The 16,094-nt window shown below is 47.3% G+C and overlaps 4 protein-coding genes across 4 annotated transcripts; 2 read left to right on the plus strand and 2 right to left on the minus strand.

The window, feature by feature from the left end:
* Positions 1 to 2,514: 2,514 nt before the first annotated feature.
* Positions 2,515 to 4,353, minus strand: TREMEDRAFT_69476 (uncharacterized protein; the record flags this gene model as incomplete). The annotated part of the gene is made up of 14 exons (XM_007006207.1): positions 2,515 to 2,582; positions 2,628 to 2,671; positions 2,718 to 2,748; positions 2,790 to 2,861; positions 2,906 to 3,035; positions 3,079 to 3,185; positions 3,231 to 3,435; positions 3,479 to 3,506; positions 3,551 to 3,752; positions 3,796 to 3,886; positions 3,932 to 4,000; positions 4,044 to 4,108; positions 4,163 to 4,204; positions 4,248 to 4,353. 14 exons carry the CDS (start codon positions 4,351 to 4,353, stop codon positions 2,515 to 2,517), a joined length of 1,260 nt encoding a protein of 419 aa, XP_007006269.1.
* Positions 4,354 to 4,610: 257 nt separating this feature from the next.
* Positions 4,611 to 8,823, plus strand: TREMEDRAFT_69477 (uncharacterized protein; the record flags this gene model as incomplete). Its single annotated transcript, XM_007006208.1, has 19 exons — positions 4,611 to 4,731; positions 4,777 to 4,848; positions 4,895 to 5,082; positions 5,125 to 5,266; positions 5,310 to 5,416; positions 5,463 to 5,560; positions 5,603 to 5,763; positions 5,806 to 6,048; positions 6,094 to 6,359; positions 6,402 to 6,795; positions 6,843 to 6,994; positions 7,040 to 7,444; positions 7,492 to 7,586; positions 7,639 to 7,724; positions 7,810 to 7,869; positions 7,920 to 8,126; positions 8,172 to 8,291; positions 8,503 to 8,558; positions 8,626 to 8,823. 19 exons carry the CDS (start codon positions 4,611 to 4,613, stop codon positions 8,821 to 8,823), a joined length of 3,171 nt encoding a protein of 1,056 aa, XP_007006270.1.
* A 391-nt stretch (positions 8,824 to 9,214) lies between these two features.
* Positions 9,215 to 11,726, minus strand: TREMEDRAFT_72060 (uncharacterized protein; the record flags this gene model as incomplete). The annotated part of the gene is made up of 8 exons (XM_007006209.1): positions 11,138 to 11,726; positions 10,968 to 11,096; positions 10,556 to 10,695; positions 10,210 to 10,510; positions 10,057 to 10,111; positions 9,843 to 9,972; positions 9,691 to 9,760; positions 9,215 to 9,556 (listed from the first exon to the last, which is right to left on the minus strand). The coding sequence occupies exons 1-8, from the start codon at positions 11,525 to 11,527 to the stop codon at positions 9,215 to 9,217; spliced, it is 1,557 nt and encodes a 518-aa protein (XP_007006271.1). The 5' UTR covers positions 11,528 to 11,726.
* A 1,091-nt stretch (positions 11,727 to 12,817) lies between these two features.
* TREMEDRAFT_63820 (uncharacterized protein) lies at positions 12,818 to 15,660 on the plus strand (the record flags this gene model as incomplete). The annotated part of the gene is made up of 2 exons (XM_007006101.1): positions 12,818 to 13,432; positions 13,495 to 15,660. The coding sequence occupies 2 exons, from the start codon at positions 12,818 to 12,820 to the stop codon at positions 15,658 to 15,660; spliced, it is 2,781 nt and encodes a 926-aa protein (XP_007006163.1).
* Between the last annotated feature and the right edge of the window lie 434 nt (positions 15,661 to 16,094).

Raw genomic sequence — 16,094 nt, forward strand, 5'->3', positions numbered from 1 at the left:
TGGTACTCTACGGTAAGAATAAGCGAAAGGTTGATCAGACATGTCTGATGGTACATATTGTACATTACTACATGTTGGACAATTTGAAAGCCCAGTTATGCCAAGCGGGGAGTACCTGCTAGTCAGACTGTTCCCCATTGCAAATGTGGAAGAGAGCGAAAATGGATCGAGGCATTTTCCCACGACCAGGGATCATAGAGAGGAGGGCGAACTCACGCAATGCGCCTCAGGTTTGCCGATGTCCGCTTGAAAGTCAATCGGCACTTGATCGTAAACGCTCCCAGGGATGCCACAGCCATCTACCACCAAAAGTCTGGTCGTCTGATCGATATCAGCCCCGACGATATGCACTAAAGACAGTCATAAACTCACTTCGGCACAATGGACCGTATCGGCGAGCATGACTTCGCTTCTCATATCAGCATCATCCATCACAACCTGAGCATCAGACTTACCCGGCGTGCTTCAGATGAGGATCTATCCGTCAGCTTATGATTGTCAATGTCACAGGGTGAAGGCGGGACCTACCATCGGACCAGGGCCATAGAGGAATGGGACAGTAGGCTATCTCGACATCTCCTAGCTGAGGATGATTCCGCATGATCCGCGGTACTGTATCCCGACCTGCACAACTGTCGAGACCTCGATTATCAAGCGCACTAACATGAGCTGGGGCGCTTGATGAACATTGCCATCTGGAATGACAAAACAAAATGGCAATCACTCACGCAGAGAGATAATCAGACCACTTGACGATTCCCGGAACGAGTCTACGTTGTTCTTCAATCGTCAATCCGTCAATGACGAATCTGCCGATCATCTCGACCGACACAATCAGACCCCCGGGTCGTGTGACGCGGACCATATCGTCTATGAGAGACTTCCAATTCCGCACCTGTCATCAGCATCATATCGAGCGGGAATCATTCTTGTGGCCATGTCTGATGTGAGCATTGCTTTGTAAGCTTCTTCGAAAGTCAATCTACTCGTTCAATCATACCGTGGAGAGATCAGATGACAGAGCTCACCCCAACGATCAGAACTCTAGCATGGACGATATCAAAATAACCGTCAGGAAAGGGAATACCCCTTGCAGCATCCTCAATGATGAATTGACAATTGAATGGCACATCTTGATCCTTCTGCACAGGCGCCAAATCCAATCCCTGACATCAATTCCTATTCTGATCATAATGAATCTCCAGGCACTCACAATCACCTCTGCATTAGGAAATTCTTGCGCGATTTCAATAGCCCTATCTATTAGTCCGGACCAAATGACAGGGGAAAAGCCTGACCAAACCCCGGTACCTACTTATCAGCTAGGTCAAGTCAGTAAGAGGGTAAGGCTGACCAGTGCCAATATCCAGGATGCGCTTACCACGTCCACCATCTGGCAATACTTCCGGAAAAGGAGCCCAGTAATTCTTCCCTGCCTGTCGAGCCTTGAAGCCGTAATGCTGAGCGTCTAAGGTCAGCGTAGCCAAAAAGATAGGACTTGCCAAGTCTCTGTTCACGTCAGTTGTTTTCAACGTCAAGCTCGATGAACGTACCTCTTGCTCTTGCTCGTCTGATAATGTCAGCAATAATCTTATTACTCTCACAGAACCTACCCGCTGGGAGCTACATGGATCAGCAAGTCTCAATTCGGATAGATTGAACACACCACATAGTCATCTGCGACGGGCGTCAGCTGGATTCGACCATCGTGGATAGTGAAACGTACCGTTATGAGCCTGATACAGACGTCCGAGATCCTCTGATGCGTCAGTCCTGTCGTCCTTCTCTTCCGATTGGCTGTGAAACACAAGGAGATAGAAAAGTCCACACACGTCGAAATCTAACCTGTCAGCTGAACACCTGTCGCGCCGGAAATTGGACTCACACTCGCGTTTCCACACTCGAATGTAAAGAATAAGTTGACATTGTGCTACTCGGTGTCTGTGGTCTCGCGTATCGGGGGTTATATGGGTAATCATGGACCCCGTGGTCGACAAGTGGAGGCGGTCCGTGTCCGCGATGATTGATGCGGATTAGGCTGTCCGGCATGTTCGGCCGCGAAGATGTTTTTGGGTACCCCTGTCCCTTTGCCCAGTAAGAAGGGGTGCCCATGGCGACCGTCAAGACGAGATCTCACCAGTCGAAGGCAGGCTTAATAAGCTTGAGATCCTGGGACGTGAGAAGCTTTTCTGCTATTGATCGACGACGTCCTTGAAAACAGACGTCGCTTGTGAGCCGTTGATCAGGGTCGACTCAGACGTCATTCGTCGGCGAGATGAGAAAGGTGGGTTCCAGGAAGCGAGTGAGACAGTCGCGCCCGCTTTAAGTTCCAATCGAATCTCGAATCTCACGGGTCAGATGTGCGTCAGTCAGAACCCGTTAGACCCATCGGGCAAGAGGTGATCCGTGAGACGGAGTACACCGGTCCGAAGGAGCTCGAACGGGAAAGGCTACATTTCATGATGGTGGTCCAGTCGGTACAACATACAGCAAGAGGGGGAAGCTAAAAATGTGCTATGCCGGATACAGAGAGCTTAGATGTCGTGAAACGATAAGACGTTGAATTTGTGAAGTCCCTTCATCTGCGATGAATGAGCTCATTTCCCCTTGCAGTTGACACAACGTACACAGCTCGTAAATTTTCGCGTCGCGGTACAATTTTTCCATGGGCCTAGGATGTCAGTTTTCACGTGTCTGGGACAACGTAACAAGCGCACATTTCAGTGTTGAACCCAATACCGCCAAAGACTGAAGATCAGCTCCTGGCCCGTGAATTTTAATGGACCTACCTTGCACACCCAGATTGGAGTTCTCTACGGCAGCCTTGCTAGCCAGGGCCTTGGCCATGGAAGCATAGAAAGCTTTCTGTGAGTTTCGATTAGCAAGAGACGGACAGGGCGCTCACTATTACGTTCGCCACTGTCTTTTGCCCATGCCGATCGCCAGACGAGACCACGAGCAGCCTCAGCGTTGATGGCCATATCGGCCAGCATGAAAGCAACCCCTTGATGATTGATGATAGGTTGACCCATGGTCTGCGTCAATCAGTCTCGTGTCAAACCGACGACGTGGACGCACCTTCCGTTCTTGAGCATACTTGGTGGCCTCTTCCAATGCGCGCTGAGCCAAGCCAGTCGCTGCGGCCGCCACAAGAGGTCGAGTGATGTCAAAAGCCTTCATAGCAACTGCTAATAAGCCCATTGACCGAGAATGAAAGCGAAAAGGCTTACTCTTGAAACCGTCTCCAGGAGATCCTAGCACATTCTCGGACGGCACGACCACATCTTGAAAACTAACCATTCTAGTGTCAGAGCACCGTTGGCCCATGTTGATTTCCTTCTTGCCCACTATGATACCCTCGGTGTCTCCATCCACAACGAACCCTGTCATGCCTCTCGATGGCGAGGCCGAGGGGTCAGTGACGGCAAGAACGAACTGTCAAATGAGATCCAAGTCTCACAACCATGAAATGACGCACAAACCAGTTGGCATGACCAGCATTAGTACTGATACGATCAGCACTAGACTCGGGTTCGGGCGGAACGCTCACATCCACATCTTGGATCCATTCAGCACCCACTGATCACCCTTCCTCTCAGCTTTGGTTCTGATCCCGGCTACGTCAGAGCCCGCTGTGGGCTCTGTGACACAGTAAGAGGCCATGAGAGGTTCTTCTGTCATCCGACCCAGATATTTCATCTTGGTTTCATGGGATGCTGCCACGATCAGAGGAGCTTCGGCGAGACCATTTGCTGTCGGAAGTCAGCCATCACCTACGTCCAAATCATAACTCACCCTCCATAGCCGTTTGTATGCCACTGCATCCGAAAGCAAGAGATTCGGATATAAGAGCACACTCGAGTAATCCAAGCTCCGGGCCGCCATACTGACTATAAGTGTCCTTGGCATTTGAGCAGACACTAGTACTCACGGCTTCCGGTATATGTGTGTTGAGAAGCCCCAACGAATGAGCCTCCTTCAACAAAGGCCATGGGTATTTCTGCCGGTCAACGAAAGCCAGATGATTGGCCATATGAACTCACCATAGATCGGTCGTACTCTGCCGCCACGGGGATAATTGACTCTCGGCTGAACCGCATGGCAAGCTCTTATCATCAGCTTGTGACATATAGAACTCTACCAAAGAGATCCAGGCTCTTACCTTGTATTCCCCTTTGATCCTCGTCAAGACCGAAATTCACGGCTGGACATGAGCGTTGGACGATCCCCGATCAACTATTACTCACGGCCTGACGAAGAAGCTGTTGGGGTGGCATATGAACGAGTAGAAGGAAAGCGGAGAGCACGAAGGCTGCCCGACCGACCAAACGGTCCCAATAAATGTCTAGACATAACGAGCGAGGTGGGGTGTGAAAAATGAGGGATATGCAAGAGATCAAGCAAGTTTTAGAGAAAGGAAAAATGGGATCGGGGCTGCTTTGATGATCGCGAGCCTCCGGCTATGCCCATTGCCGGCTTACAACCACGTGACCAGCTTTTGCTTCCGCGCGTCGTCGCGTCCGTCGACCCCCGGTTGACTTTTCCAACTTTGCGCGGCCAGTTCAGCTTCACCTTACTTTAGAGCGCACTCACTCGCACTCGCAGTCGATATGGTCGAGCCATCGAGTAAGAAGCGTAAGGTTGAGACGAACGGTCATGCCCCTTTGAAGAAGCAAGAGAGCTTCTCGTCGGTGCTACAACAGCTGGAAGCTGAGGAAGATGCGGGTGGAGGTGATTGAGAATATCTCACTTTCCCGTACCCGCTGACCAGAGCAGAATCTATCGAGACGAGCGCTGCTTGGCCAAGGCCGCCACTACCGCGATTACGACCACAAACTGACTCCATTGGTAAGCTCTCCTTTACCGGCCTGACATATGTGTATTGACGGTACAGCCTTTCAGCAGATTGAAATTGAAGAAGCCAGTGAAGCGAAGCTTGGTCCGACGTTACGCCTGTTCGGTGTGACCCAGAATGGGAATTCAGTTCTGGCTCATATTCACGGCTTCAAGCCGTACTTCTACGTCGCTGCCCCGAGCGGCTTTCTCAACAAAGACCTTGATCCGCTGAAAGACATGATCAATGTGAGTGACCTTACCTCGAGAGACATTGATGCTGACAAACAGAGTACTGTGACATCTCTAGGTCCAGCTGTCCATAGCTGTATTGTTGTGAATCGGAAGTCGCTTTGGGGCTACCGAGGAGATGATCAGGTACCCTTCATCAAGATCACATGCACCGATCCCAAAAATTTGCCGAAAGTCAAAGGTGGGCGGTCTGTCTGGTAGCTATTTCCAAATGCTCATGAAAGGTGCTTTCGAGAGAGGTCAGATCGACTTCAATGGACTGTTCCCTCCGGAAATCATGACGTATGAAAGCAACATCGCTTACACTATGCGTTTCATGATTGATACTGGGGTGGGCACATCCATGAAGGAGTGTTATAATGACTGACAAAGACCAGGTGGTGGGAATGAATTGGGTGGAATTACCAGGAGGGAAATATGAGGTTCTTGAAGGCTCTGAAAAGCGGTCATTGTGCCAAATTGAGGTCATGGCGGAGTAAGTGTTGAGCATGTGTACCATGAGGTGGTTGACAAATAGGTACAAAGACCTCATATCCCACGCACCAGAAGGCGAATGGTTGAAGATCGCGCCCTTACGAATCATGAGCTTTGATATCGAGTGCGCCGGTCGGAAGGGTATCTTCCCAGAGGCGCACATAGATCCGGTCATTCAAATAGCGGCGATGGTAACGCGTCAAGGTCAGACTCATTACGCCTGGTGTAACAAAGCTGATCACGTAGGAGAGAGCAAGCCTTTCGTCCGAAATGTATTCACCCTCAATACGTGTGCCCATATCGTCGGGTCGCAGGTGTTGGAGTTCAAGGACGAAAAGCAATTATTGATAGAGTGGCGCAAGTTTGTGCAGGAGGTGGATCCTGACATGGTCATTGGTTACAACATCGCCAATTTCGACTTGCCATACTTGCTGGATCGGGCCAAGGCATTGAAAGCACAAGAGTTCCCGTTCCTCAGCCGGCTTAAGGGTGCGTGTCCTGCATGACTCAAGAAGATGTAGCTGAAGCAAACAGGTCAGAAGACTGAGGTCAAGGAGACACATTTTTCGTCAAAAGCATATGGTCAAAGAGACTCAAAAGCTGTCAATATGGAAGGCCGGCTACAACTCGATATGCTCCAAGTGATGCAGAGAGATTACAAATTACGGTCATACACGCTCAACGCCGTGTGTGCACAATTTCTAGGAGAGCAAAAGGAAGACGTACACCACTCCATCATCACTGAACTGCAGAATGGTACAGCCGACTCACGCCGTCGGCTGGCGGTTTACTGTCTCAAGGTGAATTGCATACATCTCTCGCAAACTCGAGCTCACTTGTAGGACGCTTATCTTCCTCAAAGGCTGCTCGACAAACTGATGTCATTCGTTAATTACACCGAAATGGCTCGTGTAACCGGTGTGCCTTTCAATTACCTTCTCACTCGAGGGCAACAGATCAAAGTCATTTCACAGCTGTTCCGTGCCTCCGCGGACTCTGGATACATCATCCCGGCTATGAAGAGCGAAGGATCCGACGAACAGTACGAAGGAGCGACCGTCATCGAGCCCACGAAAGGGTATTACGATGTTCCCATTGCCACTTTGGATTTTGCCTCACTATATCCATCGATCATGATGGCGCATAACCTGTGTTACACGACACTGCTGGACAAGGGCACGATTGAAAGATTGAAGCTGGTAGAGGGAGAAGACTACGTGCATACGCCCAATAATGGTGAGTTTTACGGAATCTGGCAACGCAATGCTGGGTTGACGACATAGATTATTTTGCGACGACCAAACGACGAAAAGGGCTATTGCCGACAGTACTACGAAATCTTTTAGACGCTCGAAAACGGGCCAAACAAGATCTCAAAGTCGAGAAAGATCCTTTTCGACGTGCTGTCCTTGATGGTCGACAATTGGCCCTGAAGGTGAGCCTCCTCCCTACTTGGTATGATCCCGAGCTGACAAGAGAGATCTCAGCCAATTCAGTGTATGGTTTCACCGGTGCAACAGTGGGAAAACTGCCTTGTCTTGCCATTTCATCTTCCGTCACAGCCTTCGGTCGACAAATGATAGAATTCACCAAACAGCAAGTGGAGGCGGAGTTTTGCGTCGCAAATGGGTATGAGAATGATGCCAAGGTGATATACGGTGACACTGATTCCGTCATGGTTCGTTTTGGTACCCCTGACTTAGCAACCGCTATGCGTCTGGGGGCTGAAGCGGCGGAGCTAGTCTCCGCCAAATTCATAAAGCCTATCAAACTGGAATTCGAAAAGGTGTATTTTCCATACTTGTTGATCAGCAAAAAGAGATATGCGGGTCTGTACTGGACAAAGACGGAGAAGTACGATAAGATGGATACGAAGGGGATAGAGGTGAGTCTGAATCGTCTCTCAAGTTGGTGAACGTACTAAAGCGGAAGACCGTGAGAAGGGACAATTGTCGATTAGTGTCGACAGTCATAGAGACATGTCTTTTCAAAATGCTTATAGACCGTGATGTGAAAGGCGCGGAGGAGTGAGTCTACTTGATTACCCTACATTATTCGTGACTGAGCTGACTGGTGTAGTTATGTGAAATCAACTATTTCGGATTTGTTACAAAATAAAATCGACATGTCGCAACTGGTCATCACCAAAGCTCTGGCTAAAGCTGGTGAGAGCCCCCCTTACTTCATTCACCTCAATTCTTCATGAGGGCTGTCAGTCTAAAGGTCGATGAACTGGGTCCTGATGAACAGACTACGCGGCAAAACAAGCACATGTAGAGCTAGCAGAAAGGATGAAGAAGCGTGATGCCGGTCAGTCCTCTCTCCTTGTCCTACCGATGTGGGAAAATACTCATGTGCAGGTTCTGCCCCAGCATTAGGAGATCGAGTAGCCTACGTGATTATCAAAGGTATCAAAGGAGCTGCAGCCTATGAAAAATCAGAAGATCCTCTTTATGTTCTAGAACATAATGTACCGATAGACACAAGATATTATTTAGAAAATCAATTAAGTAAACCTTTGATGAGAATCTTTGAACCTATCTTAGGGGAGAAAGCGAATACTTTATGTCAGTTTTGTTCGCGCGGTCGATTGATCCAAGCTGACGTTATAGTATCTGGAGAACATACGAGGACTATTCAAATTGCTACTCCGACAGTTGGAGGATTGATGAAGTTTGCAGTGAAGACGGTCACATGTCTAGGGTGTAAGACACCTTTGAGGAGTAATAAAGGTGAGTTTTTGTGTTTCTTTCTCATTCTAGTTTATTCATTTCCCTGATGATCCCTCTTGATGATGTGTCTCTTACTCTCCGTCGATTTCAGGGCTCTTCAGTTACAAAGTATGGTACTCAGTCAGAGAGGAGAAAACATGAGGATGTATGGATGGATGGTATCTGGACAAAATGCATTTGAATCAGGGAATATGAGAAGTTGACACAAAAGAAAGCGCGGTATGTATCAATTGTCGATCTAAATTACCCGAATTATATGCCAAACAAGTAAGTCATATCGTTACTATCCCCCCTTCTTTCTATTGGACACATGGGTTTATGTTGATATCTCTAGGTCGCACAAACCTCCACGTTACAAATTGATTTCGCAAGATTATGGACACAATGTCAAAGATGTCAAGGATCTTTACATCAAGATGTTATTTGTACATCTGCCGATTGTCCTATATATTATAGACGTACCGCTCGACAAAAAGAGGTAGCTGCGAGTGTTAGTCAATTGGATAGGTTTGATAAGGAAGAAGTTTGGTGAGAATTCGCTAAGCCAATCTTCACGAGTCAGTACGGTAAAACGATCAATGGTTTGATGATGGAGTCACGAGGGATGAAAAAGACATCGAGGAGAAAGATAGCATTGTTTGATAGATTTCAATATGTTGTCATTACGTATTTCATATCATTAAATGTCATCTTTTTGCTATTTTCAATCTTCGTGACACTCTACCTACCAATCTGTTGGCACTTTACCTTCTAATCCTGATCTGTCAAACTCTAATTTGAGACAAAAATACACGAATATGTACGCTTCAACAATTTATCGTTAAACCCATGCTCCTCTTCGATCCTCCCAAAGACCACATGACCAAATCCAAAAAATAATAATCAGATGATCCCAATCCAAATTCACTCCGAATGACCTCGGTCTAACCCATATCAAGTTCATATTCTCCAGCTTTTGGACCTTTTATACCAGAACCCATCTTACTACTTCTAGAACCAAATTGCATAGCTCGTTTAACTCTTTGAGATGTCTTCTCCAACCCTATTTGAGCAGCGGCAAGACGTAAGAGCATCTTATCTCCTTTTCCAGGAACGTGTGCTGGGTCAGAGGAAAGTTGACATTTTAGCCATATGGGGAGAGAGGAGAGATAAGAAAGGAATTTCAAGTCGAGATATGGATATCTTGCATCTCGTGCGAAAGAAGAAATGAGTCGATCATCCCTTGCTAAATTACGTGAAGGGAGACGCCAAACGTCGTTTTGGATCTGAAGTGAGTAAGCAGTCTTATTCATACATGATATTTACTACGTGTGTGGACACTCTAAAGAGGAAGATGGGCATTTCGGTTGACAGGACACAAGGAGAAGGATGGAGAAATCTTGTATGTTTGAAAACATACCTCTTCTATGAGACCTTTCCAACTCGATCTCTCATACGCTCTACGATGACGTGAATATCCACCCAATTGTCTGAAGATCAGTTCATTGTCATACCTTTGACTTCATCTGTGATGCCAATGGCAATAGCGTGGGGAGAAGAATAATTACTGACTCGTCCGCTCCAAGACCGGAGAAATACACTTTGGCTTGAACTTGGTACGGTTCTTTCCCATCATGTCCGGATATCTCGCCTTGTCCGCGAGAAGCAAAGAATAATGGGTAGGCCAAGGAGAGATCCATTTCTGCATATCAATATCTGACTTATGAGTCTGAAGTGAGAAATTCGATGATAAGGGGCAGAAAAGGGGGGGGGGAGAGCAACTCACCCTTTTTGGAAGGATACATAAGATCTAACACTTCTTGCCGGTGAATCTGACATTCCTAATCAATCAGCTTCGTCTTGGCCCACTACTATCATCATGATCATCATATACGACGAGAATGACTATTGTGGGTAGAGACAAAAATTTGGGACTGACATCGTATGTAACGTTGACCTCCACGAATCGCCATTCCCTAGGGCAAACCGTGCCCAGTTCTTGTAAAGCCTCGATACCAGACAATCTATCAGGTACAAGCCACTTTTCACTCTTCTCCTTTTGTCTCTGCTCCAGTTGTCTGACCAGGTCTTTCTTCCTGAGAGAAGGCGGAAGATCAGGTCTGTCAAAAGCTACATTGACCAGCTCTACAGGTTCGTCTGGTGGTAAGACACGATGAAGAAGACCGCATAGGAGTGTACAGTCGACGCCGCCGGAGAAAAGAACGGCTATCCTGGCGACACTGGTAATGAGCTCAAGAAGAAACTTGAAACAAGGGCAGCCTTACCCAGGTGATTGTACAGGGATATTTTCGGTCCTTTTGCGGATGGACTCAGTGAGATTTTGTATGAATAGATGGATATCATCTATTGTCGGGGTTGTTGAATTAGAGTCGGGAATGGCATCATTGATTCTACCGAAGCGGTCCTTCTTGTCAGCTTTGAATATTACATATGGATGCGGGGCCGAAAGAAAGTCAAAAGACTTACGGATAGTCCATTGAAGCTTGAAGGAAAGCTCATCGCCTGGAGTTGGCCGTTAAACTCCATCGCCTTGAATATCAGCGAAATAGTAAGCGAGCAGAGCAGTGAACTCACTTTCCTTCCCTGCTCATCTTTCGCCATTTGTATATCTAAAAGTCGTATGCTCACTCTGGTCTCTCCATTTAATTCCTGCATAGACCATCCTGCTTCTCGTACCACCGAGCTGCGGGTTGAGGATAACACCAACAGCCGGACGGGATCTATGAGGTTCTCTATGGATGGATGAACCAAAAGGGATCGACGTGAGAGAGGGTCCACGGCAAAGTACAGGGTTGAAGTTTCGAGCTGACATCAACACAACCTAAGCAGACCAGACAAAAACCGACGTTGAGATAGATGAAAGCATAGGGACCTTCAATCTTATCCAATATGTCCCAGGGATTTTCTCCCCCTTCGAGTTTATCAAATATCTTTCGAGTATCATTCTCCCCAGGATTCACTTGCAATCCGTCAAACACTTGTCCGTTCCATCCTAGCACGCCACGTTCACTGATTATAGGCTGAGAAGTTATACCGTCTCCACGAAGGCCTAGGACGCTGGCGGCCAGCACAAGCTCGACATGACACCCTTCACAAGTCGTGAATACTTTTCTGAATATCGCAGAGGAATCCGGTCCACGGCGAGAGTTGGTGGTGATGAGCGAGTCGATTTCTGAGTGCGGAGGGGTATGATCGGGATCGCCGACGAATCGTAAAGATAAAGTGAGACCGCACATGTCATCTGGGCGGAGGGTTTACTATTCGGTGATCGGAAGAAAATGACATGTTGATGGGTCGCAGACGGGAGAAGGAGGATACGTCTGACAGTTCTTCAGCTGATAGTAGTCGTGATGTGGAACAGCATTCGACATATGCAGTGGTGTCCGGTGTACCAGTGTACTATGTACCATGTACCAGTGTCTCGAAGGCTTGAAGGAGTGACGAGCAGGAGGCCCATGGAATTTCGGGCATGGACCATTTGGGTGGAGGTGCGATTTTTCGGCGTTTTCGGCGTTTCTCGCGTCAGCATGAAAAGTTAGAAAATTGCGGCAAGCTTCTCATGGATCATGGTCCGTGCATTGTGAAAATGTTCTATGCATGTCGTCATGGCGATCGAGAAGCACTGAGTTTTCTGTCGCGTCAAAGAGGAGCTAGAGGAGGATGCGGTGGATGTATGCCGTTCATCCGCTTAGTGTCTCCGTGTTTCCGATGATCAATGACCCAATGACGGCATCCCCATACACAAGGTGTACCCCAAGACCCAAACAGAGTGAGTCGTGTGTCAAGCAGCCAGAAACCTAACCTCGTTTTTGACTGGGGGGCTTAGCCCAGGGACGCGTCAGAAATAGGAAGTGGACCACCCAAAAGGGTAATTTTCAGTCGGGGAAAAAAGTGATCAAAGTGAAAAAGGGCAGTCGCGTCGATTTTGGCTGCATTTGCTCTCAAGTGGCAGATTGGCAGCTGACGGCTGATCGTCCCTTTTCCACTTTCTTCCCTTCTTTCCACTTGCGATTCTTTTCTCACGTACTTCTGTCAATTTAACTCGTCTCTATCAATTGTCATACTCACTCGATCCATAGACGATACTGGCCGGATTGGACGAATCGTTAAATTGAAGAGCAGAGCTCTCTGCCGTGAGTCCGATCGACATGACCCAATGGGTGGTAAATTTCATCACTGACGCGTGCCAGTTCATTACAATTCACTCTAGTACCAGCCTATATTCTTCTTTTAAAGACCCGCCACGCGCCTCTCTCTTCTTCAGTTCATCTCCTTCCATCGTTCCGATCTTTCACAAGTTGCTTATTCTTTACCATCATCGCCTGCAGGTCGGGTGGCCATTTACTCTTTCATCGCGTAACAGATCACATAATTCGAGAAACCTGAGATAAGGTCAAGCCTACGAGAGATTGGACATGACCGGCGAGAAGTGAGTGATCCTCAAGACCAGATTATTGAAGTCTTCCAGTTGATCCATCAGACATAGTCGAGCATCCACTTCTTCCCCTACCCCACATCAGACAAATATGTACAACCATCACCCCGACATCGATCCTGCTCTTCAGTTTGCCGGCGATAACGCTTCTCCACACGAATTCGCCAAAGGCCGAATGGCACTTCCCTTCCCCGGCTATCAAACTAACGTTTTCAATGTTGGTTTTTCCGAGTCTTCCAATCGACCCATGACGGCCAACAGCAGTATGATGTATTCGCAAACGGACGAAGAAGACGATGGAGAATTTGTGATCGACGAATCTTTAGGAACGGAAGGTATGGAAGAGTTTGATTTCGGAGATGAGCAATGGCAAACTCCAGCGACGATTCCTACATCTTCAACCTCGTTCAGAACGGTTCACTCGGAACGTCCACCCCTGGTGCATTCCCAAAGTTTACAACTCCCACCACAGAAACCGATGTTGAACCGATATACGTCTCATCAAGGTTCCGTTGGTCCCATCCCTGGCCGCTCTGCTTCCCCTCATGTCATCCAGGGAGATGTGTTCGCAGCTCCTCCGTCTCCTATGCGGCGCGCACATAGCGCATTCGGGATGATGGGACATCCCAATGGAATCAACAATGGGAATTTTTCACATCCTGACCGTTTCACCCGCTCCAACCCACATGCTGAGGGTGCCGATCTTGTGAGTTTATTTCATGATCGTCAGGTGACAAACATGTGAAAGACTGCTGATTATTGAATCAGGTTTTCAGAGATTCTTCTCGCACTCTTTCGATCGCCCCTGTTGCTCAAGGTATATCTCCCATGCGTGCTTTAGGTCCTCCACCTCAACAACCGATACGATTCGTTCATCACAATGTCATGATTACTCCCGATCACAAGAACAATTACGAATCTCATATTCTCTCTTCGGCCACATCTTCCACAGCGGATACTGCGATTACCACCGATATGTCTTCAGGTGGTCTATATGAGACCGGTTTGAAAAGGAGGAGGAGTGAAATGAGTGAAGACGGAACGGATTCACCGACGCGTCCAAATCTGTCCATGAACGGTGCGAAACGTCTGTCTCTTCGTGACACCGCTCCTGGCCCATCAGTACCTAAACCAGCTCCTCCTATCGGTATGCGTCCGCAACGTCTCGCTACCAAACCACCGCCCACCATGAACCGTACCGTACCGAAGCCGACGACTTGCGCTGAGGATCCGGGCGTGGAGGGTATACCAGAGGGTGAGAAGTCGATGGACCGTCCTACTCCGAGTTTCGCTTGTATCATCGGACAAGCGATTCTACGATCGTCAGCCGGTGGTCTTTCCCTCGAACATATTTATCGATATGTCGAAACAGCCTTCCCATACTTCCAGACGGGAGATGGAGCTTGGCGAAATTCCGTTCGACATAATCTTTCCATTCATAAGATGTTCAAGACGATACCTCGAACAGAGAGACATCCGCCGGGTAAAGGAGGGATTTGGGTGATTGAAGAGGATGAAAAATGTCATTGGCCCGAAGAGAATAAATTCATCAAGAACTTCCCTTCCAATCATCCTCATCATGCTAATTGTCTTCAAACATTACATGAGCAGAGGAAGGAAGCTGAGGCCATGGCCAAGGCAGCTGCGGATGGAGTTGAATATGTTCCTAAGAAGGGAAAGAAAGGACGTAAAGCGGTTAATGCGTCTGCTGGAAGAGAAGAAGATCATCAACCTCAACCTCAATACATGTCTCAATCCCAATCTCTACCTGGGTTTAGTATGGAAATGATGCGTTCCACATCAGCGATGAGCGATACACATGTCACACAATTATCTCGACATCCTAGTTATCCTCAACATCACATGCATCCCCCACCTCTTTCTCAACAATTACACGAATTTCGTTTCCCTTCCATGTCTCGTTCTCATTCATCGGATTCACTCTCTCATCCTCATCTTCCACCTCATCCTGATTATCAAGATCATCCCGATCATCTCTTCCCATTCTCTTTATCAGACTTGGAAGATGAAGGAGAATTCTTACCTGAAGACATGCTGGACGAAGAATCTTATGCCGTTTTATCCGAGATAACTCGAGAAGAAGCTTTAGCAAAGAACGGAATGATGGTTCCTTCTCGACTTGAAAGAGCTTTATCGTCAATGTCAACCTCATCAATCATCGGTGATAAACGTCCTCAATCAATAATGGATTCAATATTAGAACATGAAGATCTTTTCCATTCGACTAAACCTTCTACTTCTATGAGAGAACCATTAAGTCAAAGATTACCTATTCCACAAGAAACCATAGATGATAATTTCGTAACCCCCGAAAGAGATAAACAATCATTATTAAAATCACATTTCCCAAGTTCTGCATTCAAAACACCAGCTTTAATCAATACCGCTTCTTCACCTGGTTCCTCACCTATGCCACTTACAGTCACTAGAAATCCGACTCTTCCATCTTCTTTATCACACGCTTGGACATTAGACGACGCCATGACGATGAACAATAAACCAATGTTAGAAGATGCTTTCGATTTGCAACCTCAAGGTCAATCGAAAAAAAGAGTGGTCTCAATGCAATTTGAAGAAGATTCACAAACGACACAATCGATAGGTTTTCCTAAAACTCCTGTATCAAGATCATCAGCAGCAACTGGTGTTACTCCTGGAAGGTCATTAAGAACGCCGAAGCCATTTGCGACTCCTATGATTGTCAGAAGTCCTGGATCTGGACCGAGTAGCGTTAGTGAAATCATGAGTACTCCAATGTGGGAGATTGGAGGTTGTTTAGCGAGATTAAGAGATTTACGGAATTCACCTTCGAATATGAGAGCTTTAGGAAGTCCGGGTTCTATACCACCTCCCACTTCACCCATCAGGTATTCGCTCTCGCTTGATGCGAGTCCGAAGAAGACACCTGTTTGAAGGAAGAGATGGATGGAAAGTGTGTTGATCTATCTGAGTAGGGTGACCTCGGGTGAGTGGGCTTTTGGATATGTTGAGAAGAGGGAAAGGGAAAAGAGGAATTGAGATGGACGAAGCGATCTTTATATGAGAAGTCATGGGATCAGTATGAAGAGGAGGACATCAATAGATCAAGGTAAAATGTCTTTATTGTCTGGATTATGGATCACGGTAAAATGGATGACTGAAAAGGATGATAGGGTTTTGGGGATTCGAGCGGAGCTGGATAGTAAGAAGAGAGGAGACGGTTACGACGGATACGACGGATACGAAACGGTGAATCGAATGAGAGTCGGAGATATGTATGACCCGTCATGTTGTGTGCCAGTAGTATCGATCGAATGTTATGTTATGTTATACATATGATACATTACCTATGCAAATGTTACCAACTA

The sequence above is a fragment of the Tremella mesenterica genome, assembly GCF_000271645.1.
Source record: "Tremella mesenterica DSM 1558 unplaced genomic scaffold TREMEscaffold_9, whole genome shotgun sequence".
Taxonomy (NCBI): Eukaryota; Fungi; Basidiomycota; class Tremellomycetes; order Tremellales; family Tremellaceae; genus Tremella; species Tremella mesenterica.